General features: G+C 43.5%; 2 protein-coding genes across 3 annotated transcripts in view; one reads left to right on the top strand and one right to left on the bottom strand.

Annotated features, from left to right (window-relative positions):
• The first annotated feature begins 188 nt into the window (after positions 1-188).
• TAF12 (TATA-box binding protein associated factor 12) lies at positions 189-17,130 on the top strand. Of its 2 annotated transcripts, XM_040424285.1 has the most exons (7): positions 199-247; positions 710-791; positions 6,295-6,552; positions 12,784-12,861; positions 12,949-13,063; positions 15,548-15,636; positions 16,854-17,130. In XM_040424285.1, exons 2-7 carry the CDS (start codon positions 723-725, stop codon positions 16,887-16,889), a joined length of 645 nt encoding a protein of 214 aa, XP_040280219.1. In that variant the 5' UTR covers positions 199-247; positions 710-722; the 3' UTR covers positions 16,890-17,130. The 2 variants fall into 2 exon arrangements, with proteins under 2 accessions (XP_040280220.1, XP_040280219.1); XM_040424286.1 differs by lacking the exon at positions 710-791 and having other exon boundaries at positions 189-247.
• A 51-nt stretch (positions 17,131-17,181) lies between these two features.
• RAB42 (RAB42, member RAS oncogene family) overlaps positions 17,182-23,906 on the bottom strand; it is a 42,931-nt gene continuing 36,206 nt past the window's right edge. Inside the window, exon 2 of the mRNA XM_040424287.1 lies at positions 17,182-17,595. Coding sequence (XP_040280221.1) covers positions 17,202-17,595 — 394 coding nt within the window. The 3' untranslated portion in view covers positions 17,182-17,201. The remainder of the gene's footprint in view (positions 17,596-23,906) is intronic.

Raw genomic sequence — 23,906 nt, 5'->3', positions numbered from 1 at the left:
TACAACAAATGGCTGTACGTGCATCTGGCGTCCTCACCGCAGGACGACGGCAGGAACGTGAACATGTTATATGCAGATTACGTGTATCGGGCTTGTGTGCGTCCAAATGATTCAAAGTGCATATAAAGTTATCGGAGGGAGAAAAAAAAAAAAAAAAGGGCGGGTTCTCATTTAGTAAACAACACGCATGTGCGGAGAGGCGACTCGAGCGCGTGACGTACTTCCGGTCGGTGAGAAAGCGGAGGAGGTGAGAATGCGGTTTCTGTACTGTGTTTATGTGTCACGAATCCCTGTGATAATTCGCGCTTCTCACTAGTAGCCCGCTCGCTCTGATAGTTTACAGCAGCGCAGTACGTGGTGGATGCTGAGGGTAGTGGTCCCGCTGCGCTGTGTTACATAAGTACCGCTGGACGGTGAGATATTGGTGGCCCCAGCGACGTTTGTGAAAGGAATAAAGTTGCTGTTCTGAGAGAAAATGGCGCCTGTGGTCCTGTAGTTTAGAGCTCCATATGCCGCTGCGGTAGCGGGCAGCAAAGTAAAGCTGGAATCCCATGTCCTGTTCTCAGCCAGGGCAGACGTAATGCTCGGTTATAGGACCCCAGCACATAACCTGGAGATGGCGTGATGTTCGTGTCAGTCACTAAAGAGTGGAGATCAGCGGCGGACGTGCTCCTAGTATAACGCTCACAACTTGTGTTATTGTCCACAGGAGGCCGGTGACCATGACCTGTGTGCTCAGCGGTCCCACCGCCGTGTGCGATGTCATTACAGAGCTAGAGGCTCAGCTGGCCGTAAGTAAGACGCGTGTGAGCATGAGCCCTGTGTAGTGATACCTGGTATCTCTATGCTAAAGCCTTATTAACTACCGCAGTGCCGTCCTGTGTGGTTACTAAACATGGTGTCATGAGACGTACCTACCTCAAGCCTCACGCACACGACCGTCTTTTGGGGCCGCATCACACACAAGGTGGGGGCACATGGTGTCATGAGACGTAACTTCCCCAGGCCTCACGCACACGACCGTGGTTTGGGGCCGCATCCGAGCCGTATTATGTTTCCTGCCCGCATCACACACAAGATGGGGGCACATGGTGTCATGAGACGTACCTACCTCAGGCCTCACACACACGACCGTGGTTTGGGGCCGTATTATGTTTCCTGCCCGTATCACACACAAGGTGGGGGCACATGGTGTCATGAGACGTACCTTCCCCAGGCCTCACGCACACGACCGTGGTTTGGGGCCGCATCCGAGCCGTATTATGTTTCCTGCCCGCATCACACACAAGGTGGGGGCACATGGTGTCATGAGACGTACCTTCCCCAGGCCTCACGCACACGACCGTTGTTTGGGGCCGCATCCGAGCCGTATTATGTTTCCTGCCCGCATCACACACAAGGTTGGGGCACATGGTCATGAGATGTACCTACCTCAGGCCTCACGCACACGACCGTGGTTTGGGGCCGCATCACACACAAGGTGGGGGCACATGGTGTCATGAGACGTACCTACCTCAGGCCTCACGCACACGACCGTGGTTTGGGGCCGCATCCGTGATGGACAAGGATAGGACTGCTGTATTGAGGGATGTACGGTCCGTTCCTGATGCTGTGTGGACCTCATTGGTTCTGGTACGGGGTAGCCTTCATCTCAATCCTATGACTGTACTGTAGGTGGACGTATCGTACATGGACATCCACCGGAGCCCATATAAAACAGACATCATGTTGGATAGAATGTGGCTTTGTTCACACTGGAAGGTCCGCTCTGTCAGTTGAATCATAATCTTCCTGCCTTGAAGCTGATAAATCAGTGACCTGATGGATCCCACTATGAGACAGTGGGATCAGTTACATAATGGATCCTTAGGGTCACCTGGGGCTGCGCTGCTCAGAAAACGTAGGTCACATTTCATCATTTGTTGGAAAATCTTTCAGACTCGGAGTGATTTTTATGGAGGATAAGACTACTTTCACACTCGTGTTTTGGGCTGATCCGTCATGGATCTGCAAAAACGGATCAGTTGTAATAATGCAACTGCATACATCCGTCATAAACATAGCTGTAACATAGACAAGATTGATCTGTCCCCATTGACTTACATTGTGTGTCAGGGCGGATCCGTCTTACTCCGCATCCCTGGACGGACAGAAAAACACTGCAAGCAGCGTTTTGGTGTCCGCCTCCAGAGCGGATTGGAGGCAAACATGCATTCTGAGCGATCCGCTTTTCCATACAGAATGCATTAAGGCAAAACTGATTCGTTTTGGACTGCTTGTGAGAGCCCTGAACGGATCTCACAAACAAACCAAAACGCCAGTGTGAAAGTAGCCTACGCCAGACGTTTGTACGCCTCTGTCCCAAAGAGTTGAGTGGAGTAGCACCACACAGGCCGGTCCGCTGTCCACATTCAAATGATTGGCAGGGGCACCAGTGGTCGGATCCCCGTCGATCAGACACTTATCTTCTTTGGATAGGGGATACGTTTTTGCAGTTATACCATGAGCTAGAGCTTACATCTTGGACTCATGTTTGAGATGATATTCATTGGTTTAGGGCTCATGCACATGACCGTATGTATTTTGCGGTCCGCAAACGGATCCTCAAAAAACACAGATGACGTCCGTGTACATTCCGTATTTTGCGGAACGGAACAGCTGGTCCCTAATAGAACAGTCTTATCCTTGTCCATAATGCGGACAATAATAGGACATGTTCTATTTTTTGGCAGAACAGACATATGGAAATGGAATGCACACAAAGTAACTTCTGGGTTGTTGTTTTTTTTATCTTTTGCGGACTCACTGAAATGAATGGTTCTGTATACGGTCCGCAAAAAGCCAGAATGGACACGGAAAGAAAACACCTTTGTGTGCATGAGCCCTCGGGACGCAGCGCTTGTTTGCAGTTGTGTAGCAGCACGACCGATTCTCCATCCTTTGCTTTGTATGTGAAGATCCGTACATGTAGACATTAGTGGTATGTATGAACCTTGACCTGCTTTCACATACAGCAGATTTTGTCGCAGAAATTTCCGTACCTGAAAATGGCTCCCAATCATCTGAGTGGTGTGGGTTTGGCAGGAAGCACATGGATTTCTGTAAGTCCTATTAAGATGAATGGAACTGGTTTTCACTTGCCGCAAAATCTGCCGTGTGTGAAGACCCCTTTATGTGCCTCAGGTGCCGCTTGGCCCATACTTCTAGCCACATACATGACTCTCATACTTGTTTTACAAGGCAGTGTATGTAAGGGCCAGGTGTCTACTTTCAAGAAATGTATGGGTACCCATACAAGAGTATCTGTTATTTTACACTTTCCCAGTAGGTAAGATTCTGAAGGACAGCTAACCCTTTATTAGCCAGAGGGTTGAACTGCTGCATAAGGCCCAATCTGAGCCTGGTAGCGGTCACAGGCCCTTTGTGGTGCCTTTTCACATGAGCTATGAGCTCTCATTCCTAAAAGGAAACCTGATTAGTGTTGAGCGAACTTGGGTTTTAAGTTCAGGCGTCTAAAGTTTGGGTTATCGAAGTATCCCGTTATGGATTCTGCTACCATGGACCATAACGGAATTTAGAATCCATAACGCAATTCTTCGATAACCCAAACTTTAGACGCTGAACTTAAAGCACACGTTCGCTCAACACTAATTATGATGTTACATTACCCTAGGAAATTGCTGATGATTTTCTAAATATGTAGTAAATTCAAAAAAAGGGATCCGCTCACCTCTATTCTCTCAGGATAGGTGCTCCAAACCAAAATTTGAGTCACCCCTCAAAATTTGAAATGTATAGTAAAAAGAAGATGGAATGGTCACTCTTAAATGGAAATATAGGACACTTTATTGAGCATATATCATGGAATTGTGTGCAATAAAATTACAATAAAATGTTAAAACTATGTTTTGATCAATAATATGTTACAAGATGAAACAAAAAGCAGTGTTGAATGAGTGCTGGTGGCTCCAAATAAGCCCCTCTCTATCATTCGCATTCAGACTTGTTAAGTCCCAGGTGCGATAGTTCTATCTAATTTGCAGAGGTAGGTTGGTGCAAACAGCATTCACTCAGCTAAAAATCCATATAATAGCAAAATACATCAGATATAAAAATACATCAGATATAAAAATCATCAGGTATATAATCCTATAAACAATTAAAAAGAAATATCACACTCTTTGGGATCCGTAAATGTCTAGATTTTTGTTATTCACTTGTGTTTGAACACAATCTATTGAAACGTCTGTATCAAAAGGCTGCTACAAACTGGTTAAATAATGTCAGTTTTCCTGCTGCTGTCTGTTGCAATCTGCTGTTTGTTTGGCTTGATTGTAGCAGAAAATCCTTACTTGAATAACCAGCAGTGGTTCATTTAATTATTTATGGTACTTCTTAGTGTGATACCCACTACTGTGGGCTTACCTTCACCCGCGCCGTCGGTCAAAAAGGGACTTACTGTTGAGCTCTTACTCCGTTGAATCTGCCGGCGTCCCGGCTATGGAGCTGCTCGCGTCCCACGTGTCTCTCACAGGTGATGTTAGAATCCAGTCCAAAGTGAGGATCACAGACCTTTCTTTGCCGGCGCTATTGGATGACGTATCGCAGTCTTTTAAGATAGATGGATTTCTTTTCTTTGTAGTGCATATATATATATTTATTGTTTTAAATGGATTTTATTTTGTTTTTAAATGTATTGTACAAATAAATGATAATGGCAAATATGGGAAGAATGAGAACCCACACTGAATATTATAAGTATTATAGGCAATATATATCAGGATAAGACCCATTGAAACCAGAATGAAAATACTGGAATGGAATTTAAAAACTCCAGACCACCTTTTGAAAATATAATTCCAAATCCAGCTCGGATCTTTTGAAGAACCATCATCGGGTATAAATTACCTTGATTTAAGGAATGGGGGTATGCCACTGAGGAAGGGGAAGCGTCTCCCCGAAACGCGTCTGGCGTCAAGCAAACTTGGTTTAAGATCCCCACTTTCCGATTCAACCCAGTGCACTACAAAGAAAAGAAATCCATCTATCTTAAAAGACTGCGATACGTCATCCAATAGCGCCGGCAAAGAAAGGTCTGTGATCCTCACTTTGGACTGGATTCTAACATCACCTGTGAGAGACACGTGGGACGCGAGCAGCTCCATAGCCGGGACGCCGGCAGATTCAACGGAGTAAGAGCTCAACAGTAAGTCCCTTTTTGACCGACGGCGCGGGTGAAGGTAAGCCCACAGTAGTGGGTATCACACTAAGAAGTACCATAAATAATTAAATGAACCACTGCTGGTTATTCAAGTAAGGATTTTCTGCTACAATCAAGCCAAACAAACAGCAGATTGCAACAGACAGCAGCAGGAAAACTGACATTATTTAACCAGTTTGTAGCAGCCTTTTGATACAGACGTTTCAATAGATTGTGTTCAAACACAAGTGAATAACAAAAATCTAGACATTTACGGATCCCAAAGAGTGTGATATTTCTTTTTAATTGTTTATAGGATTATATACCTGATGATTTTTATATCTGATGTATTTTTATATCTGATGTATTTTGCTATTATATGGATTTTTAGCTGAGTGAATGCTGTTTGCACCAACCTACCTCTGCAAATTAGATAGAACTATCGCACCTGGGACTTAACAAGTCTGAATGCGAATGATAGAGAGGGGCTTATTTGGAGTCACCAGCACTCATTCAACACTGCTTTTTGTTTCATCTTGTAACATATTATTGATCAAAACATAGTTTTAACATTTTATTGTAATTTTATTGCACACAATTCCATGATATATGCTCAATAAAGTGTCCTATATTTCCATATAAGAATGACCATTCCATCTTCTTTTTACTACTGATTTTCTAAATATAATCAGTTTTTCTCCGGTCTTTCAAGTTCTTTCCTGTAATCCCTAATACATTAGAAACTGTATAAAATAGTTTCTTTTTCTCACTGGGTGTAGATTAAGGATCTGTATGATGAAGGCATGTTTCGCCAGGCATCAGCACCATATTGGGTGAACATTGGGGCAGCGCTGGGGTTCTAGGTTTCGAATCTGACCAAGGACAACATCTGCATGGAGTTTGTATGTCCTCCCTGGGTTTCCTCCAGGTACTCCGGTTTCCTCCCACACTTCACAGACATACTGATAGGGCCTTAAATTGTGAGCTTCTCTGAGGACAGCAAGTAAGCGCTGCAGAATATGTGGAGTCATGCAGGCCCCAAGCTACCTTCTGTTTGTGTATAACAATGTTCACCCCTTTTAATTACATCACAGCTTCTTGGGCCTGGGCCCCATACACCAAAGCAGCGTGCAGACGTATCCCGGCTGGGTGAGTTAAGAGGGAAGGCGCTCCAGATTATGAACCAATTCGGAGCACCGACGCTCATCAACCTGTCCAGCTTTTCCTCTCCCACCACCATGTCTGCCCCTGCCACTGTGAAGCAGGAACCAGTCATGGCCAACAGTACTCCAAGCAACAAAGTACCTGGAGCAGCGGCAGGAGGAGGACGTGCAAGTCCAGATGCTAACCAGGTGAGGCTGGAATCCTCGGCTATTCTTTACATATTATTTTATGTAATAACTGTGCTGCTGCCTTTATCTGGATAGTGTGTGGGTTTATTGAGCTCCAGTTTAACCTCCTAACAGCCACAATAAAATTGGAAAAACCCTCTTAAAATTTTTATTGTAGATTTTTATATATATTTCTGAAGTAAATATTGTTGGGACACAATTGCATTTTTAACCCCTTAGTGGCACGACTAATTTTAGAATTATGGACCAGTAATAATTCCCCCCTCTGTGTTCCAGCAGTGATAACTTTTAAATTTTTTCTTCTAAAAATGTTTCTTGATTTTGCATGATGAGTTGTAGTTTTTTTAAGGAAGTCTTTTGGGGTACATATAGTTTATTAAGTAACTTAAATTTTTTTTACGAGGAAAAGATAAAAAAAAACAGCAATTTTAACCAGGGTGGATAAAAATCAATGATTTAAAAAAAAGAAAAGATTTTTTTTGATTAAAAATTATTATTTTTTTTATATAAAATGCTTTTTGAGGAAAATACAGTACAGACCAAAAGTTTGGACACACCTTCTCATTCAAAGAGTTTTCTTTATTTTCATGACTATGAAGGCATCAAAACTATGAATTAACACATGTGGAATTATATACATAACAAACAAGTGTGAAACAACTGAAAATATGTCATATTCTAGGTTCTTCAAAGTAGCCACCTTTTGCTTTGATTACTGCTTTGCACACTCTTGGCATTCTCTTGATGAGCTTCAAGAGTTAGTCCCCTGAAATGGTCTTCCAACTGTCTTGAAGGAGTTTCCAGAGATGCTTAGCACTTGTTGGCTATTTTGCCTTCACTTTGCGGTCCAGCTCACCCCAAACCATCTCGATTGGGTTCAGGTCCGGTGACTGTGGAGGCCAGGTCATCTGGCGCAGCACCCAATCACTCTCCTTCATGGTCAAATAGTCCTTACTTTCAAAGTTTTCCCAATTTTTCGGCTGACTGACTGACCTTCATTTCTTAAAGTAATGATGGCCACTCGTTTTTCTTTACTTAGCTGCTTTTTTCTTGCCATAATACAAATTCTAACAGTCTATTCAGTAGGACTATCAGCTGTGTATCCACCTGACTTCTCCTCAATGCAACTGATGGTCCCAACGCCATTTATAAGGCAAGAAATCCCACTTATTAAACCTGACAGGGCACACCTGTGAAGTGAAAACCATTTCAGGGGACTACCTCTTGAAGCTCATCAAGAGAATGCCAAGAGTGTGCAAAGCAGTAATCAAAGCAAAAGGTGGCTACTTTGAAGAACCTAGAATATGACATATTTTCAGTTGTTTCACACTTGTTTGTTATGTATATAATTCCACATGTGTTAATTCATAGTTTTGATGCCTTAAGTGTGAATCTACAATTTTCATAGTCATGAAAATAAAGAAAAATCTTTGAAAGAGAAGGTGTGTCCAAACCCTGATTTTAACATTATTTTGTGGAATTTATTTACAATGTTTACTGTGTGGTATAAGTAACATGATAACTTTTTATTCTTTGGGTCAGTACAAATATGATAATGCCAAATATCTATCTATCTCTTTTAGGGCTCATGCACACGAACGTATTTTCTTTCAGTGTCTGTTCCGTGTTTTTTTTTTTGTGGACCGTATGCGGAACTATTCACTTAAACAGGTCTGCAAAAAAAAAAACAGAAGTTACTCCTTGTGCATTCCATTTCCGCATGTCCGTATTTTCGTTCTGAAAAAAAGAAATACATGTCCTATTATTGTCCGCTATACGGACAAGGATAGTACTGTTCTGTGAAGGGCCAGCTGTTTTGTTCCGCAAAATACGGAATGCAAACGGATGTCATCCATGTTTTTTGCGAATCGCAAAATACATACGGTCGTGTGCATGAGCCCTTATATGTCCTCCTGCAGGCTGTAAGTTTCCCAATTGCACCCCTCCCCCTTCAGACTGAAGGGGAGAAGAGAATGCTTAAGCTTCTGACATCTCTGGATTGATAGCAGCTAGAGATATGGGTATTCCAAACTCTCATTCAAGACCAGAATCACAGCTGTTCTCCACTACATGGGAAGATATCGCTGTTAGAAATGGGATGGCAGTGAACGCAGCTGAAAGTGAAAGTAAAAGCAGGTTTCATGGCTCTCATTCCTGAGTTGATTTCTAACAGCTATATCTCCTGATGTAGTGAAGATAATGCTGTGATACTGGTCTTAAAGCACTGTTAAGTGTTTTTTTTTTTTTTACCCAAAAATGCTTTGTGTGCAGAATTATTTGTCTTTTTAAGTGTTTTCGTGTGTTTGAGTACAAGTCCTTTTTTTTTTTTTTGCATGCTTTGCGTTCTTATTCAGGAAAGTATGCACTCCCTCTAGTAGCAGTATGCAACACACATTGGCAGTTAAATTTTTTTCAAGCTGTGCAGAAAAAGAAAAAAAAAACATAGGATGTTTATGGCACCGAAAGTCTGAAAATGAGGCAACAAAAATGCCACAGTCAGAGCGTGCTGTGATTTAAAAAAAATGCCATTGACTAAAAAAAATGCCACCACAAAAAAAATTATAAGATTACATTTGTGCTGAATTTAATATTATATTATTTAATATACCATGTAACATCTGGAGCTGGTGTGTTTTGCCTAAAATGCAGCAAAAAAATAAGTCAAAAGACGACCCTTATAAGCAGTAGTTGCTCGGCTGCATGGCCACTAATACTCCATACACTACAGCTGGCAAACGGGACAGTAGATGCAGGTCTCGTAGATGGGACCCGCATCTATTGGACTTTTATAGTATATCCAGTGGATGTGCCATAAAGTCCAAGATGGACATACCCCTTTCAGAGTATGTTCACAAGGCAAAACACACAGTGTATTTTGATTCATAAGAAGCAAATTTTATGCACTGTAATACACTCCAAAACCACTTGGAAACAGCTTCCTGTTGTTTTCAATGATAAATATGCATCATGGTTCACACAGGCAGATATTTTTGTGTTATTTCATGTCAGTTCTTTTTAAAGTGTTTTAGACGCTAAGTTTTCTGAAATACACTTAAATATGCTTGTTTCTACTATAAAATGTCAAAAAATATTAAAATAAGGCCTCCTGCACACGACCGTTGTGTGCACCCGTGGCCGTTGTGCCGTTTTCCGTTTTTTTTCGCGGACCCATTGACTTTCAATGGGTCCGTGGAAAAAACGGAAAATGCACCGTTTTGCAGCCGCATCCGTGATCCGTGTTTCATGGCCGTGAAAAAAATATGACCTGTCCTATTTTTTTCACGGCCAACGGTTCACGGACCCATTCAAGTCAATGGGTCCGTGAAAGAACACGGATGCACACAAGATTGGCATCCGTGTCCGTAGGTTACTTTTTATACAGACGGATCCGAAGATCCGTCTGCATAAAGCTTTTTCAAAGCTGAGTTTTCACTTCGTGAAAACTCAGAACCGACAGTATATTCTAACACAGAAGCGTTCCCATGGTGATGGGGACGCTTCTAGTTAGAATACACTACAAACTGTGTACAAGACTGCCCCCTGCTGCCTGGCAGCACCCGATCTCTTACAGGGGGCCGTGATCAGCACAATTAACCCCTTCAGGTGCGGCACCTGAAAGGGTAAATTGTACTATCTTTTCCCCTTGTCAGAGATCAGGGCTGCCAGGCAGCAGGGGGCAGACCCCCCCCCCCTCCCCAGTTTGAATATCATTGATGGCCAGTGCGGCCCCCCCCCCCCCCCCCCTCTATTGTAATTATTCGTTGGTGGCACAGTGTGCGCCCCCCCCCCCCCCCTCCCTCCCTCTATTGTAATAATTCGTTGGTGGCACAGTGTGCGCCCCCCATCGGCCCCCCCTCCCTCTATAGCATTAACAACATTGGTGGCCAGTGTGCGGCCTCCCATCTCCCCCTTCCCCCCATCATCATTGGTGGCAGCGGAGTTCCGATCGGAGTCCCAGTTTAATCGCTGGGGCTCCGATCGGTAACCATGGCAACCAGGACGCTACTACAGTCCTGGTTGCCATGGTTACATAGCAATAGTACAGTAGTAGAAGATTCATACTTACCGGCTGCTGCGATGTTCGTGTCCGGCCGGGAGCTCCACCTACTGGTAAGTGACAGCCTCAGGTCTGTGCGGCGCATTGCTAAATGAACTGTCACTTACCAGTAGGAGGAGCTCCCGGCCGGACACGAACATCGCCTCTCCCAGGTAAGTATGAATCTTTGCTAGTGACCCGCTGCCACCAATGATCGGGGGGGGGAGATGGGAGGCCGCACACTGGCCACCAATGTTGTTAATGCTATAGAGGGAGGGAGGGGGGGCGATGGGGGGGCGCACACTGTGCCACCAACGATTTATTACAATAGAGGGAGGAAGGGGGGGCGGGGGGGCGCACACTGTGCCACCAACGATTTATTACAATAGAGGGAGGAAGGGGGGGGGGCCGCACACTGTGCCACCAACGATTTATTACAATAGATATTCAAACTGGGGAGGGTGGGGGGGGCTGCCCCCTGCTGCCTGGCAGCCCTGATCTCTTGCAGGGGGATATGATAGTACAATTAACCCCTTCAGGTGCGGCACTTGAGGGGTTAATTGTGCTGATCACGGCCCCCTGTAACAGATCGGATGCTGCTAGGCAGCAGGGGGCAGTCATGTACACAGTTTGTAGTATATTCTAACTAGAAGCGTCCCCATCACCATGGGAACGCCTCTGTGTTAGAATATACTGTCGGAAATGAGGTTTCACGATCTAATTCATATCCGACAGTATATTCTAACATAGGGGCGTTCCCATGGTGATGGGGACGCTTCAAGTTAAAATATACCATCGGATTGGAGAAAACTCCGATCCGATGGTATAAAAGGGACTCCAGACTTTACATTGAAAGTCAATAGGGACGGATCCGTTTGAAATGGCACCATATTGTGTCAACGTCAAACGGATCCGTCCCCATTGACTTGCATTGTAATTCAGGACGGATCCGTTTGGCTCCGCACAGCCAGGCGGACACCAAAACGACTTTTTTTTCATGTCCGTGGACCCTCCAAAAATCAAGGAAGACCCACGGACGAAAAAACGGTCACGGAAAAACGGGACCCGTTTTTGCGGACCGCAAAAAAATACGTTTGTGTGCAGGAGGCCTAAGGGTGAGTTGTCATCACCATTTAGTTTTCCAGATTTCTGAGTCGTCAGAATACAAAAAACAGATCCTTTATTTTGAGCATCAGTTATGCTTTGTTATAAGTTTGTGTCACTTCTGTCATGCCGTACTTTTTCTCTTGACAAAATGCATCAGTTTGTGTCACTTCAGTTAATCTAAAGAACAGAAAGCTAAACAGTGATGTGAACTCAGCCTAAGTCATGCTCATACCCTTTCTTCTCTGCGCGCTAGTCCTCCTCACTAGTGTTTGTTTTCCTGGCTGCAGCGGTGAAGTCACCGCTGCAGACAATCAGCCGTATGCAGGACGTGACCGCTGAGGTCAGTGATTGGCTGCACGGTAACCTGACATAGACAGAACGTCATCGCTGTAGTTCTTTGGTATTGTATTATATGGTTTGGATGTTTTATACGTAGGAACCAGTGCTGCTTTATTTTATTCATTGCTGTAGCCAAGTAGATGATACCATATGGCGCATGGCATTGGAATCTCTTGCTGTGTGAACATAGCCTAACTATTCCTAAGCCAGAGGTTGAATGATTGGTTAGGCCTCATTCACATTTGTGTATTGAGGTGGAAATCTTTTCAATATTTTCTCTGTGTGTGTTCCATTTAGACTTTGAAATACTGAATACAATACTGCAGTGTGGAAGTGACCCTATCCAGTCTACCCATTAGAGCAGGGATGGCCAACCTGAGGCTCTCCAGCTGTTGCAAAACTACAACTCCCACCATGCAATGCTGTAGGCTAATAGCTGTAGGCAGTGTTGGCATGCTGGGAGTTTTAGTTTTGCAACAGCTGGAGAGCCTCATGTTGGCCATCCCTGCATTAGAGCCACTGAAATGACACATTTGTGAGAGATGTCACAAGCCAAATAATCATTGTAAAAGTAGATCCTGGGACATGGGGTTGTATATGTTTTATATATCAAATACAGGGGGTAAAACAACATCGCTCAGGATACTCCATAACAGTGGAGAGCAGACTTCTACAGGATGAGTGAGCTGGAACAGATTTCATATGAAAGGATTGTCTAGATTTTCTAAAATTTCTTTGTTATATGTTAGGTTCTTACCAAAAAGAAGCTTCATGATCTGGTGAGAGAAGTGGATCCAAATGAGCAGTTAGATGAGGATGTGGAAGAGGTGAGGAAAAGCATACATGAATACAGAAAATATGGCTAAACCTCCTTCATTACACTTTGTGTTATAAGACCATATCTGTTGCTACAGATGCTCCTTCAGATCGCAGATGATTTCATTGAAAGCGTGGTATCCGCAGCCTGCCAGCTGGCCCGACACAGGAAATCCAACACACTTGAAGTTAAAGATGTTCAGCTGCATTTAGGTAAGTCTCCCTTATTCTAAAGGTCCTCTTACATGGACCAGTATTTCAGGCAAGTATCTAGAATGAACCAAACATTCCTGATAATTGCCTGTCCATAATTGAAGATGAGGGCTGCATTTTTCTGCAGAAATCACTTCCACTGAATGGGGACAAGCGATCGCTACAGTGATCTCTTGTCCCCATAGAAAATCATTGTTCCCAGGCAGCAGGTCACTGTTTAGACATCTGCTGCCCAGAAATTACTATTTTAGGTACACAAAGCTATTATTGGGAATGCGCTTTTAAAAGGACCTTTACATTCCAACTTTTTATTTTATTTGAACTTCTATCTACTTCTACCAAGCAAAAAGATAGTCATACTTTACATGAAATGGAAGGAAGATGAGATCTTCGTACTTTTCATGGTAATCATTCTAAGTGCACTTGCTCTCAGATGCAAGGTTACAGGCACATTTTTGGCAATTGCTTATTCCACTTTTTTGGAGTTTCTACTCTAGGGGTGCATCAGGGAGGCTTCAAATGGGACATGGTGTCAAAAAAAAAAGTCCAGCAAAATCTGGCTTCCAAAAACCATACGGCGCACTTTTCCCTCTACGCCCTACTGTGTTACCGTACAGTAGTTTACGGCCACATATGGGGTTTTTCTGCAAACTACAGAATCGGGGCAATAAATATATCATTTTGTTTGGCTGTTAACCCTTGCTTTGTTACTGGAAAAAATGGATTAAAATGTAAAATTTGCCCAAAAAATCTACATTCTGAAATTTTATCACCATTTGCCATTAACTCTTGTGGAACACCTAAAGGGTTAACGACGTTTGTAAAATCAGTTTTGAATACCTTGAGGGGTGTAGTTTCTAGAATGGGGTCATTTGTGGGTGGTTTCTATTATGTGAGCCTCACAAAGTGACTTCAGACCTGAACTGGTCCCTAAAAAGTTTTTTTTTTTTTTTTTTAAACTTCTAAGCCTTGTAACATCCCCAAAAAATAAAATGGCATTCCCAAATTGATCCAAACATGAAGTAGACATATGGGGAATGTAAAGTAATAACTATTTTTGTAGGTATTACTATGTATTATAGAAGTAGAGAAATTGAAACTTGGAAATTTGCAATTTTTTTACAAATTTTTGGTAAATTTTGGTATTTTTTTTATAAATAAAAATGAATTTTTTTTACTTCATTTTACCAGTGTCATGAAGTACAATATGTGACGAAAAAACTATCTCTGAATGGCCTGGATAAGTAAAAGCGTTTTAAAGTTATCACCACTTAGAGTGACACTGGTCAGATTTGCAAAAAATGGCCTGGTCCTTAAGGTGAAATAAGGCTGTGTCCTTAAGGGGTTAAGGGAGCAATGGAAAGGGACAGAGGACATTAATGAAAGCTGTAAGGGTCCATTAACACATCCGCAATTTTTTCCCAGAACCGTTCCAGATTTTCCAGCCCCATTCATTTTCAATGGGGCCGGAAAGGATGCTATGTGCTGTCCGCATCCGCATTTCCGAATCCGCACTTCCGGATCTGCAATTCCGTTCCCGGAAAAAAATAGAACATGTCCTATTCTTGTCCGCAATTGCGGACAGGAAAAGGCATTTTCTATTATAGTGCCGGCAATGTGCGGTCCGCGAAATGCGGAACGCACATTGCTGGTGTCGCGATTTGCGGACCGCAAAACCATTACGGACGTGTGAATGGACCCTTATTATAAGTTAATTACAGATCTTTTGACAATCATTGACAGACTAACTCAGGTATACATGCCTAGCTCTAATAAACTAGCAAATAAAAAAAATATGACAGTTATACTTTAAGTACAGTGAGCGTAGGCAGTGGGATCACACCAAGGCAAAACGGTAAGTCTAAAATACATGTACCACATTGATATAGTATACAATATACTTAGATAGCTAAGTATAGTATCAAGAAAACGACACCCCTGGATAAGTAAGATAGAATAGACACACGTTAGTACTTGCTCATACTCAGTGACAGGAATGGAGTTCATCAGGGGCTCAGGGTGATATTGATGGGGTACAATCAAAAACCTGATATAGCAGATGCCACAACAATGATATATTGATATCCTGACAGAACAACAATAAACTGTGGATGATCTAAACCAAAGATGTCTTTATCATTGATTATATTTTTTGGAAATTAATGTGTTCAATTGTTCAAAAAACACAATAGCATTCAAAATTTCTAAATTAATTTATCTGAAGAAGCCAAGATGAAGGTAGATATTGTGGAGCTGCCCCTGCATGGTGGTGGACGCAGACCCTCTGTGTGGCGTCCGGTCACAACTAGGTGGCATGGTAGGAGCGTAAGAATCATAGTTGTGATCTACAAGCAGCATCGCAAGTGTAACTGGCAATGTCTTTTGTGCATTTTTTTTATTTTTATTGTAATTTGGTGGAATAGAACTATATTTGGTAACTCATTTATGCAATAAGTGACAATAACAATGTCCCTTCTATCCCAGAGAGACAATGGAATATGTGGATTCCTGGATTTGGATCAGAAGAAATCAGGCCCTATAAAAAGGCGTGTACAACTGAGGCTCACAAACAGGTAAAGTAACTGACCTGCCATCATTCTGAACTTCTTCTTTTCTATGGCATTCTTTAGATTTCTATCTTTAATGGGGAAGGTTCACCCTTAACGCATAATGCCGTACATGTACGGCATTATGCGCAGGGAACTGTATGGAGAGGGCTGCTCCATACGTGGAGGGTGCTGGCTGAATAATACAGTAGACACCTGGCACAGAGATCGAGAACGGCTATGATGACTTAAGTAATAAGCCAAAATAAACGATACAAATTTTTTATCACCGTAATCCTATTGAGCTGCAGAATGAGGATGTCATGTCATTTTTAGCTTACAGAGTGCCATAATGTGAACACCAAAAAAAAAAAAAACACTGCAGAATTTATTTTATTTTTTTCAGTTTTACTCCACAAGACATGGTAAATTAAATGGTGCCATTAAAAATGCGTCTTGTCCCGCAAAAAAATAATTGGACTGCCTGGTCATTTAGTCCATGTGGCATTGAAGTCTTTTGTTCAACTAGCGCATCGCATCCGCACGGAATACTCGCCCGTGTGAAAGGGGCCTAAAGGGGCTGCACCTTCATTCACAGGATCAGCTGGTGCCCTAGAGGTTGTAATCTTATTAGAAAGTGATGACATGCCATCACTACATGAAATGGGAACCCCCTTTAAAAGAAATTTTCCAGTAATAATTACTTTTTATCTAACGCCTGCAGCCTGCCTCAGTAAACATAAGATTCATACTTGCCTGCTCTCAACCGCTCCAGTCCTCTGCGTTGCCTCCACTGTGTCCATTTTCGGGTTCCCATAGTGTTAACATCTGGTGCAGCATGGAGAGATCACATGATCCACTGAAGTCAATCACTGGCTTCAGCGTTGACGTGCTGCTTGTCGCTGAATCTAGTTATTTGAAACGCGGACACAGAGGAGAATTGGAGCAGGTAAGCATGAATCTTCTGTTTACGGAGACTGTGGGCATTAGATAAAAAGTAATTATTTCCACATTACCCTTTTTAGCGTTCTTTGTAGGGGGTCATAAGTTAGAAAAACATGGCTTTCTTCCAGGAACACAGGCAACTTGTTTGTAACACATGCTGCCAGCAGATTGCACTGCATTTTCATGATGACCGTTTCCCTTTTCATATCAGAAACAGCCCATGGACAAGATGTGAATATATTGTTAAACTACTATTGGCCGTTCAGTACGTTAATCCATGTTTTCCTTGTCTCCTGCAGAGAATGGCTTTAATAAAGAAAACACAGAAGAAATAGACCTCCCGGCTGCTATACCCACACTCCTTGTTTGACTCGTCCATCCTGCAGGAACTAGTGCAGGCACCACCTCTTCAGAGAAGAGCCTAATTTTGGAGATGAATCCCCACACCTAGTGATGTGGACTTGGCTTTATATTAGTCCTGCATTATAAAACCCTCTGGCAGGGAACGTTAAACTGTCATTACCTTTTGTATATATAAAAGACAGGAACTTGTTTGATTAAAGATTATTAATGTTATTCTGACAGGTCTTTGTCTTGCTTTAGTATGGAAGAAGATCTTGAGGTGTTTTGTGTTTCTCACTTGTTGTTCAGCATGTACATCCATTTTTTTTCTGTGGCATCTCCTCCACTACTGAGCAGCCGTGCTCCTCCGCAGCTTGTTTCTCCTGCCTCACAGCTCCCAATAGTTCTCTGCACAGCAGTGAGAGAGCCGCAGAAACATTGCTGCCAGTTCGTGCAGAAGTCTCTAAGTATGGTGTTTTTATGGAGTGGGCTAAACTCTGTGCCTCTTCCTGGGATACATTTCTCTGCTCACGCATATCGCTCTTAGTTCCAAGTAGTAAGAAGAGAAGGGGTTGAGGCTGAGCTCGCTCGGTTACCTCCATGTGCCAGTTTTTGATGCTCTCAAAAGTTTTATGTGCAGTGAGGTCAAACAGAAGAATAACACAAGCAGCATTTCTGTAATAAGAACGCGTCACTGCCCTAGGAACAAGAAACAGAAAGATTACTGGAGAGCACAGAGCAGGGACATATACTGTGGTATGGCTGTTTGAGTATAGTGCCTGCTAGTCCTGACAATAGGCCACAACCTCTCATTTGGAGTAGTGTATTAGGGTGCTGCATGTTGCAAATCCTTTTCTTTGCAATACAGAACTGCATATATACTTTCCCAGATAGAATTATTTTTCATGAACCCCAGTTTTGGCACTTTAGGAATTAATGTGTTACAGCAGAAAGCCACACTGCAAAAACTGCACGTAAAAAGAGTGTAGATACAGGAGGATTTCCTTTGTCATTTGCAATTCGCTACTAATGTATTTCCTGGAATTGCTTCAATGGGAAACCATTCTACAGCTTCCCCAGTTCAAGTAATTGGGGAAGAAAGTGGGATTACAGGTGTCCATAGACATAAAAGCAGAGTCAGCCAAACCTGAGGATTTTGGTGGGCTTTCTTACGTTTATTGTGTTGTCCCATTTTCAATATCATGTGATTCTTTTGTTTGTAAGGCCTCCTGCACACGACCGTTGTGTGCACCCGTGGCCGTTGTGCCGTTTTCCTTTTTTTTTCGCGGACCCATTGACTTTCAATGGGTCCGTGGAAAAAAACGGAAAATGCACCGTTTTGCAGCCGCATCCGTGATCCGTGTTTCCTGGCCGTGAAAAAAATATGACCTGTCCTATTTTTTTCACGGCCAACGGTTCACGGACCCATTCAAGTCAATGGGTCCGTGAAAGAACACGGATGCACACAAGATTGGCATCCGTGTCCGTGATCCGTGGCCGTAGGTTAGTTTTTATACAGACGGATCCGAAGATCCGTCTGCATAAAGCTTTTTCAAAGCTGAGTTTTCACTTCGTGAAAACTCAGAACCGACAGTATATTCTAACACAGAAGCGTTCCCATGGTGATGGGGACGCTTCTAGTTAGAATACACTACAAACTGTGTACAAGACTGCTGCCTGGCAGCACCCGATCTCTTACAGGGGGCCGTGATCAGCACAATTAACCCCTTCAGGTGCGGCCCCTGAAAGGGTTAATTGTACTATCATATCCCCCTGTAAGAGATCAGGGCTGCCAGGCAGCAGACCCCCCCCCCCCCCTCCCCAGTTTGAATATCATTGATGGCCAGTGCGGCCTCCCCCCCCCCCCCTCTATTGTAATAATAGGTTGGTGGCACAGTGTGCGCTCCCTCCCTCTATTGTAATAATTCGTTGGTGGCACAGTGTGCGCCCCCCATCGGCCCCCCCTCCCTCTATAGCATTAACAACATTGGTGGCCAGTGTGCGGCCTCCCATCTTCCCCCCCCCCCCCATCATTGGTGGCAGCGGAGTTCCGATCGGAGTCCCAGTTTAATCGCTGGGGCTCCGATCGGTAACCATGGCAACCAGGACGCTACTACAGTCCTGGTTGCCATGGTTACTTAGCAATAGTACAATAGTAGAAGATTCATACTTACCTGCTGCTGCGATTTTAGTGTCCGGCCGGGAGCTCCTCCTACTGGTAAGTGACAGCCTCAGGTCTGTGCGGCGCATTGCTAAATGAACTGTCACTTACCAGTAGGAGGAGCTCCCGGCCGGACACGAACATCGCAGCTCCCAGGTAAGTATGAATCTCTTACTATTGTACTATTGCTAGTAACCCGCTGCCACCAATGATCGGGGGGGGGGAGATGGGAGGCCGCACACTGGCCACCAATGTTGTTAATGCTATAGAGGGAGGGGGGGCCGATGGGGGGCGCACACTGTGCCACCAACGATTTATTACAATAGAGGGAGGAAGGGGGGGGGGGGGCGCACACTGTGCCACCAACGATTTATTACAATAGAGGGAGGAAGGGGGGGGGGGGCGCACACTGTGCCACCAACGATTTATTACAATAGAGGGAGGAAGGGGGGGGGGGCCACACTGTGCCACCAACGATTTATTACAATAGAGGGAGGAAGGGGGGGGGCGCACCCTGTGCCACCAACGATTTATTACAATAGAGGGAGGAAGGGGGGGGGGGGCCACACTGGCCACCAATGATATTCAAACTGGGGAGGGGGGGGGGGTCTGCCCCCTGCTGCCTGGCAGCCCTGATCTCTTACAGGGGGATATGATAGTACAATTAACCCCTTCAGGTGCGGCACTTGAGGGGTTAATTGTGCTGATCACGGCCCCCTGTAAGAGATCGGATGCTGCTAGGCAGCAGGGGGCAGTCTTGTACACAGTTTGTAGTATATTCTAACTAGAAGCGTCCCCATCACCATGGGAACGCCTCTGTGTTAGAATATACTGTCGGAAATGAGGTTTCACGATCTAACTCATATCCGACAGTATATTCTAACATAGAGGCGTTCCCATGGTGATGGGGACGCTTCAAGTTAAAATATACCATCGGATTGGAGAAAACTCCCATCCTATGGTATATTAACTCCTGACTTTACATTGAAAGTCAATGGGGACGGATCCGTTTGAAATGGCACCATATTGTGTCAACGTCAAACGGATCCGTCCCCATTGACTTGCATTGTAATTCAGGACGGATCCGTTTGGCTCCACACGGCCAGGCGGACACCAAAACTACTTTTTTTTTCATGTCCGTGGATCCTCCAAAAATCAAGGAAGACCCACGGACGAAAAAACGGTCACAGATCACGGAAAAACGGGACCCGTTTTTGCAGACCGCAAAAAAATACGTTCGTGTGCAGGAGGCCTTAGGGAGATAAGCCGGTGCCAAGCAGTGGCTTCCCTCCCTTGGCCTATTAAAGGGGTTGCTCAGGGTTAGAAAGACATGGCTGCTTTCTTCCAAAAACAGCACCTCAACTGTCCACAGGTTGTGTGTTATTGCAGCAGTGACCCATTGACTCCAAAGGAGTTAAGCTGCAATACCATGAACAACCCATGGACAGGGGTGACGCTGTTTTTGGAAGAAAGCAGCCATGTAATCCTAAATACCCCTTTTAAGAACACAAGCACAATTGGCCAAACCAAGTGTGAATTGGGGAACCAGGAGGAATAGCTGTCGCACTACTGGTAGCCATTGAAGGTGTATGGCTAATGTAACACACAGTGCCTGCTGCAATTGATTACCACATCAGCCAAAACTTCTAGTACTTTAGAACTGCAGTACTGTATTTGTCAGTGAAGCCCAAATGGCTGTGTATATTCCCTATACAAAAAAGCTAAAATATGTAACATATATGCTAAATTATCCTTCCTGCAACTATTCTGCATTGTTAGAATTGTCCCCATCACTCCCATACACTGATTATTATATAAGGAGTTATTCAACTTTGTTAATAGCAGGGCTGGCATCACAGCAAAGTGGGCACCATAGATTGACAGCATATTTTGCAAGAGCGGCATCAAGTACTATGATGTATTTACCACCTACAATTATTGCAGGAAACAAGAGATTAAATTGCTGCATAATGTACATATCACTGGGGAAACCTTAGTAATGTGCTGCAAAGCATGATGTAAATGCAGAAAAAGAAAATGCGTTTAAGGGTCCATTCACACGTCCGTAGTGTATTGCGGACCCCCATAGAACTGCCTATTCTTGTCCGCACACCCAGACAAATCAGTGCAGTTAATTCCAATCTTGACTTCATCTTTAACTCTAAGGATACCTGAGGTTTTTTCGTTTTCATTTTTCTTCCCTATTTTCCTTGAGCCATAACTTTTTTTATATTTCTGTGTGTAGAGATAAAATTGGGAGAGTAGAGCGCCACATGTGCATTAAATGCTTCCTTATTGTGTTAAAAAGCTTACGAGTCTGCTTACCAGATATTGTTGTGAACAACAACTGTAGATCACTTTGCTGGTTATTTGGTGTCCCGACCAGCATGCGGTTGTCTTGGGCTGCGGTCCTCTGTGTGTGCTCAAGGCAGGTGGCAGATGAAGAGAAATAACCTTTAAAAAATGTCGTTGCGGACCCCTTTGGCGCTGCCTAGACCTTGATTAAATGAACTTCACAATTGAAGTGTCTGGTATTAAGAAATATTTTATTATACAGTATAGTCAACGCGTTTCTGGGGCAGGATTACCCCCTTCGTCAGAACTATTTACAGTATGACAGGCTACACAAGGTTTACCACCCACTTATGCGGCGCCACCCTGCACCCCCAGAGGAATAAACATGCATCCTAACAGATGGACTGCAAATTGCGATCTACATTATGTTGTATTTTAAATCTATATATGTAACCAATGTTCTGTATATGCTATATATGTTTATCTATTCACTTATCCCCGCCCCTTCCCGTTAAGCCTCGCCAGCCCGCCAAAAAACGGGCTTTTAAATCTTGTGTAGCCTGTCATACTGTAAATATTCCTGATGAAGGCGATAATCCTGCCCCAGAAACGCGTTAACTATACTGTATAATAAAAGATCTCTTAATACCAGACACTTCAATTGTGAAGATCATTCAATCAAGGTCTAGGCAGCGCCAAAGGGGTCCGCAAAGACGTTTTTTAAAGGTTATTTTTTATATTTCTGGTCACATAGCTGTATGAGGACTCATTTTTTGCAGGACAGGTTGTACTTTCTAATGCCACCATTAATTATGGCATAAAATGTAGTGGGAAGTGGTAAAAAATTCCAAATGGGATGGAATTTGAAAAAAAAAAAAACACAATTCCTCCACAGTTTTACGGTATTTGTTCGCACAGCGTTTCGTTTACGGCAAAACTGAATAGTGTAAAAATCACCATATTCTGACCCCCCCATAACTTTTTTTTTTATACTTACGTCTACTGAGGCTGTTTAGGGGCTATTTTTGCTTAACAATCTGTAATTTTTATTGATACCATTTTGGAGTGTACGTGACTTTTTGATCACATTTTATTACATTATTTGGGGTAAGAAAAGCAATGAAGAAAAAATCGGCCATTTTTACCCTTTTTTCCGTATTGGATTTTTTTTTTTCATTTTAATAGTATGGCTGTTTTCGGTTGCAGTGATACCCATGATGTTTATATTTATTGTTATTTAGGTATTTAATTTTTAATTATACAGAAAGTGGGGGTGATTTAAACATTTATATATTTTTTTTAAACATTTTATTATTATTTTTTTGTGATGATTTTGTGGCTCATATATGAGCCTATAAATTATGGGCATTGGTAGGAAGCCCAGAAGCGCGAGCTTAAAGATTTTTGCAGATTTAGGTGCTATGAACTCACTTGGTCATGGCATCTAAAGCATTTAATTACCGCGACCGGCATTATTGCCGATCACGGTAATTAGCCGCAGGTCTCTGCTGTTTGAAACAGCAGAGATCTGCCGGCCATGGCGCCCGCTGCATGTGCGATGCGGTGCAATGTTTACACATCTCTCCAGCGCCATACATGTACGGTGCTGGTAGTGAACGGGTTAAAAGGAACTTTGAACATGGTGCCTGAGCTGCTGTTGTAGAGCAGGAGAAGCTGAGCAGATTGATCTATAGTTTTATGGAGAAAGATTCAGTATAACTTGTAATTTATATATTTAAATTCCTGCTCATTCTGGGCCTTGACGTGAAGGAGGCAGTCCTATCAGTGATTGACAGTCTTCCTCTATGACTATGTATACAGGGATAGCTGTCAATCACTGATAGGCCCACCTCCTGGACTTCAAGGACCAGAATGAGCAGGAATTTAGATGAATGAAATACAAGTATACATGCTAAGGGCTGTTTCACACGAGCGGATGCCGTGCGTGGCATCCGCTCCGTGAAAGAGTGCCAAGACCCGATGCAGACTGCAGAGGCACGGAGCATTAACATGACTGATAATGCTCCGTGCCTCTCTGTGATCTCTTAGTAATCTCTGTGATCTCTTAGTAATCTCTGTGATCTCTTAGTAATCTCTGTGATCTCTTAGAAATCTCTGTGATTTCGTAGTAAAGAGATCACAGAGAGGCACGGAGCATTATCAGTCATGTTAATGCTCCGTGCCTCTGCAGTCTGCATCGGGTCTTGGCACTCTTTCACGGAGCGGATGCCACCACGGCATCCGCTCGTGTTTAACAGCCCTAAGGCTACTTTCTCACTTGTGGCAGAGTGATCCGGCAAAACGTATGCCAATTGATGGCATTAGTAAGACTGATCAGGATCCTGATTGAAATGGCGGATCCGGCATTTATTTTTTTCACCTTTTTTTTTGGGTCTGCGCAGACTGGAAGGACGGATCCGGCATTCCGGTATTTGGCACTAATACATTCCGATGGAAAAAAAAATGCATTCAGGCAAGTCTTCAGTTTTTTTCGCCACAGATAAAACCGTAGCATGCTACGGTTTTCTCTTTTGCCTGATCAGTCAAAATGACT

The sequence above is a fragment of the Bufo bufo genome, chromosome 3, assembly GCF_905171765.1.
Source record: "Bufo bufo chromosome 3, aBufBuf1.1, whole genome shotgun sequence".
In the NCBI taxonomy this organism is placed as follows: domain Eukaryota; kingdom Metazoa; phylum Chordata; class Amphibia; order Anura; family Bufonidae; genus Bufo; species Bufo bufo.
This window is presented reverse-complemented; position numbering and strand designations above follow the sequence as displayed.

What these genes read in the sequence shown, in the direction of transcription:
- TAF12 (XM_040424285.1), top strand. Translation starts at nt 723, where the DNA reads ATGACCTGTGTGCTCAGCGGTCCCACCGCCGTGTGCGATGTCATTACA. An exon ending in CAAGTCCAGATGCTAACCAG is followed by an intron (nt 6,553 to 12,783) that starts GTGAGGCTGGAA and finishes GTTATATGTTAG; the next exon opens with GTTCTTACCAAAAAGAAGCT. An exon ending in TAGATGAGGATGTGGAAGAG is followed by an intron (nt 12,862 to 12,948) that starts GTGAGGAAAAGC and finishes CTGTTGCTACAG; the next exon opens with ATGCTCCTTCAGATCGCAGA.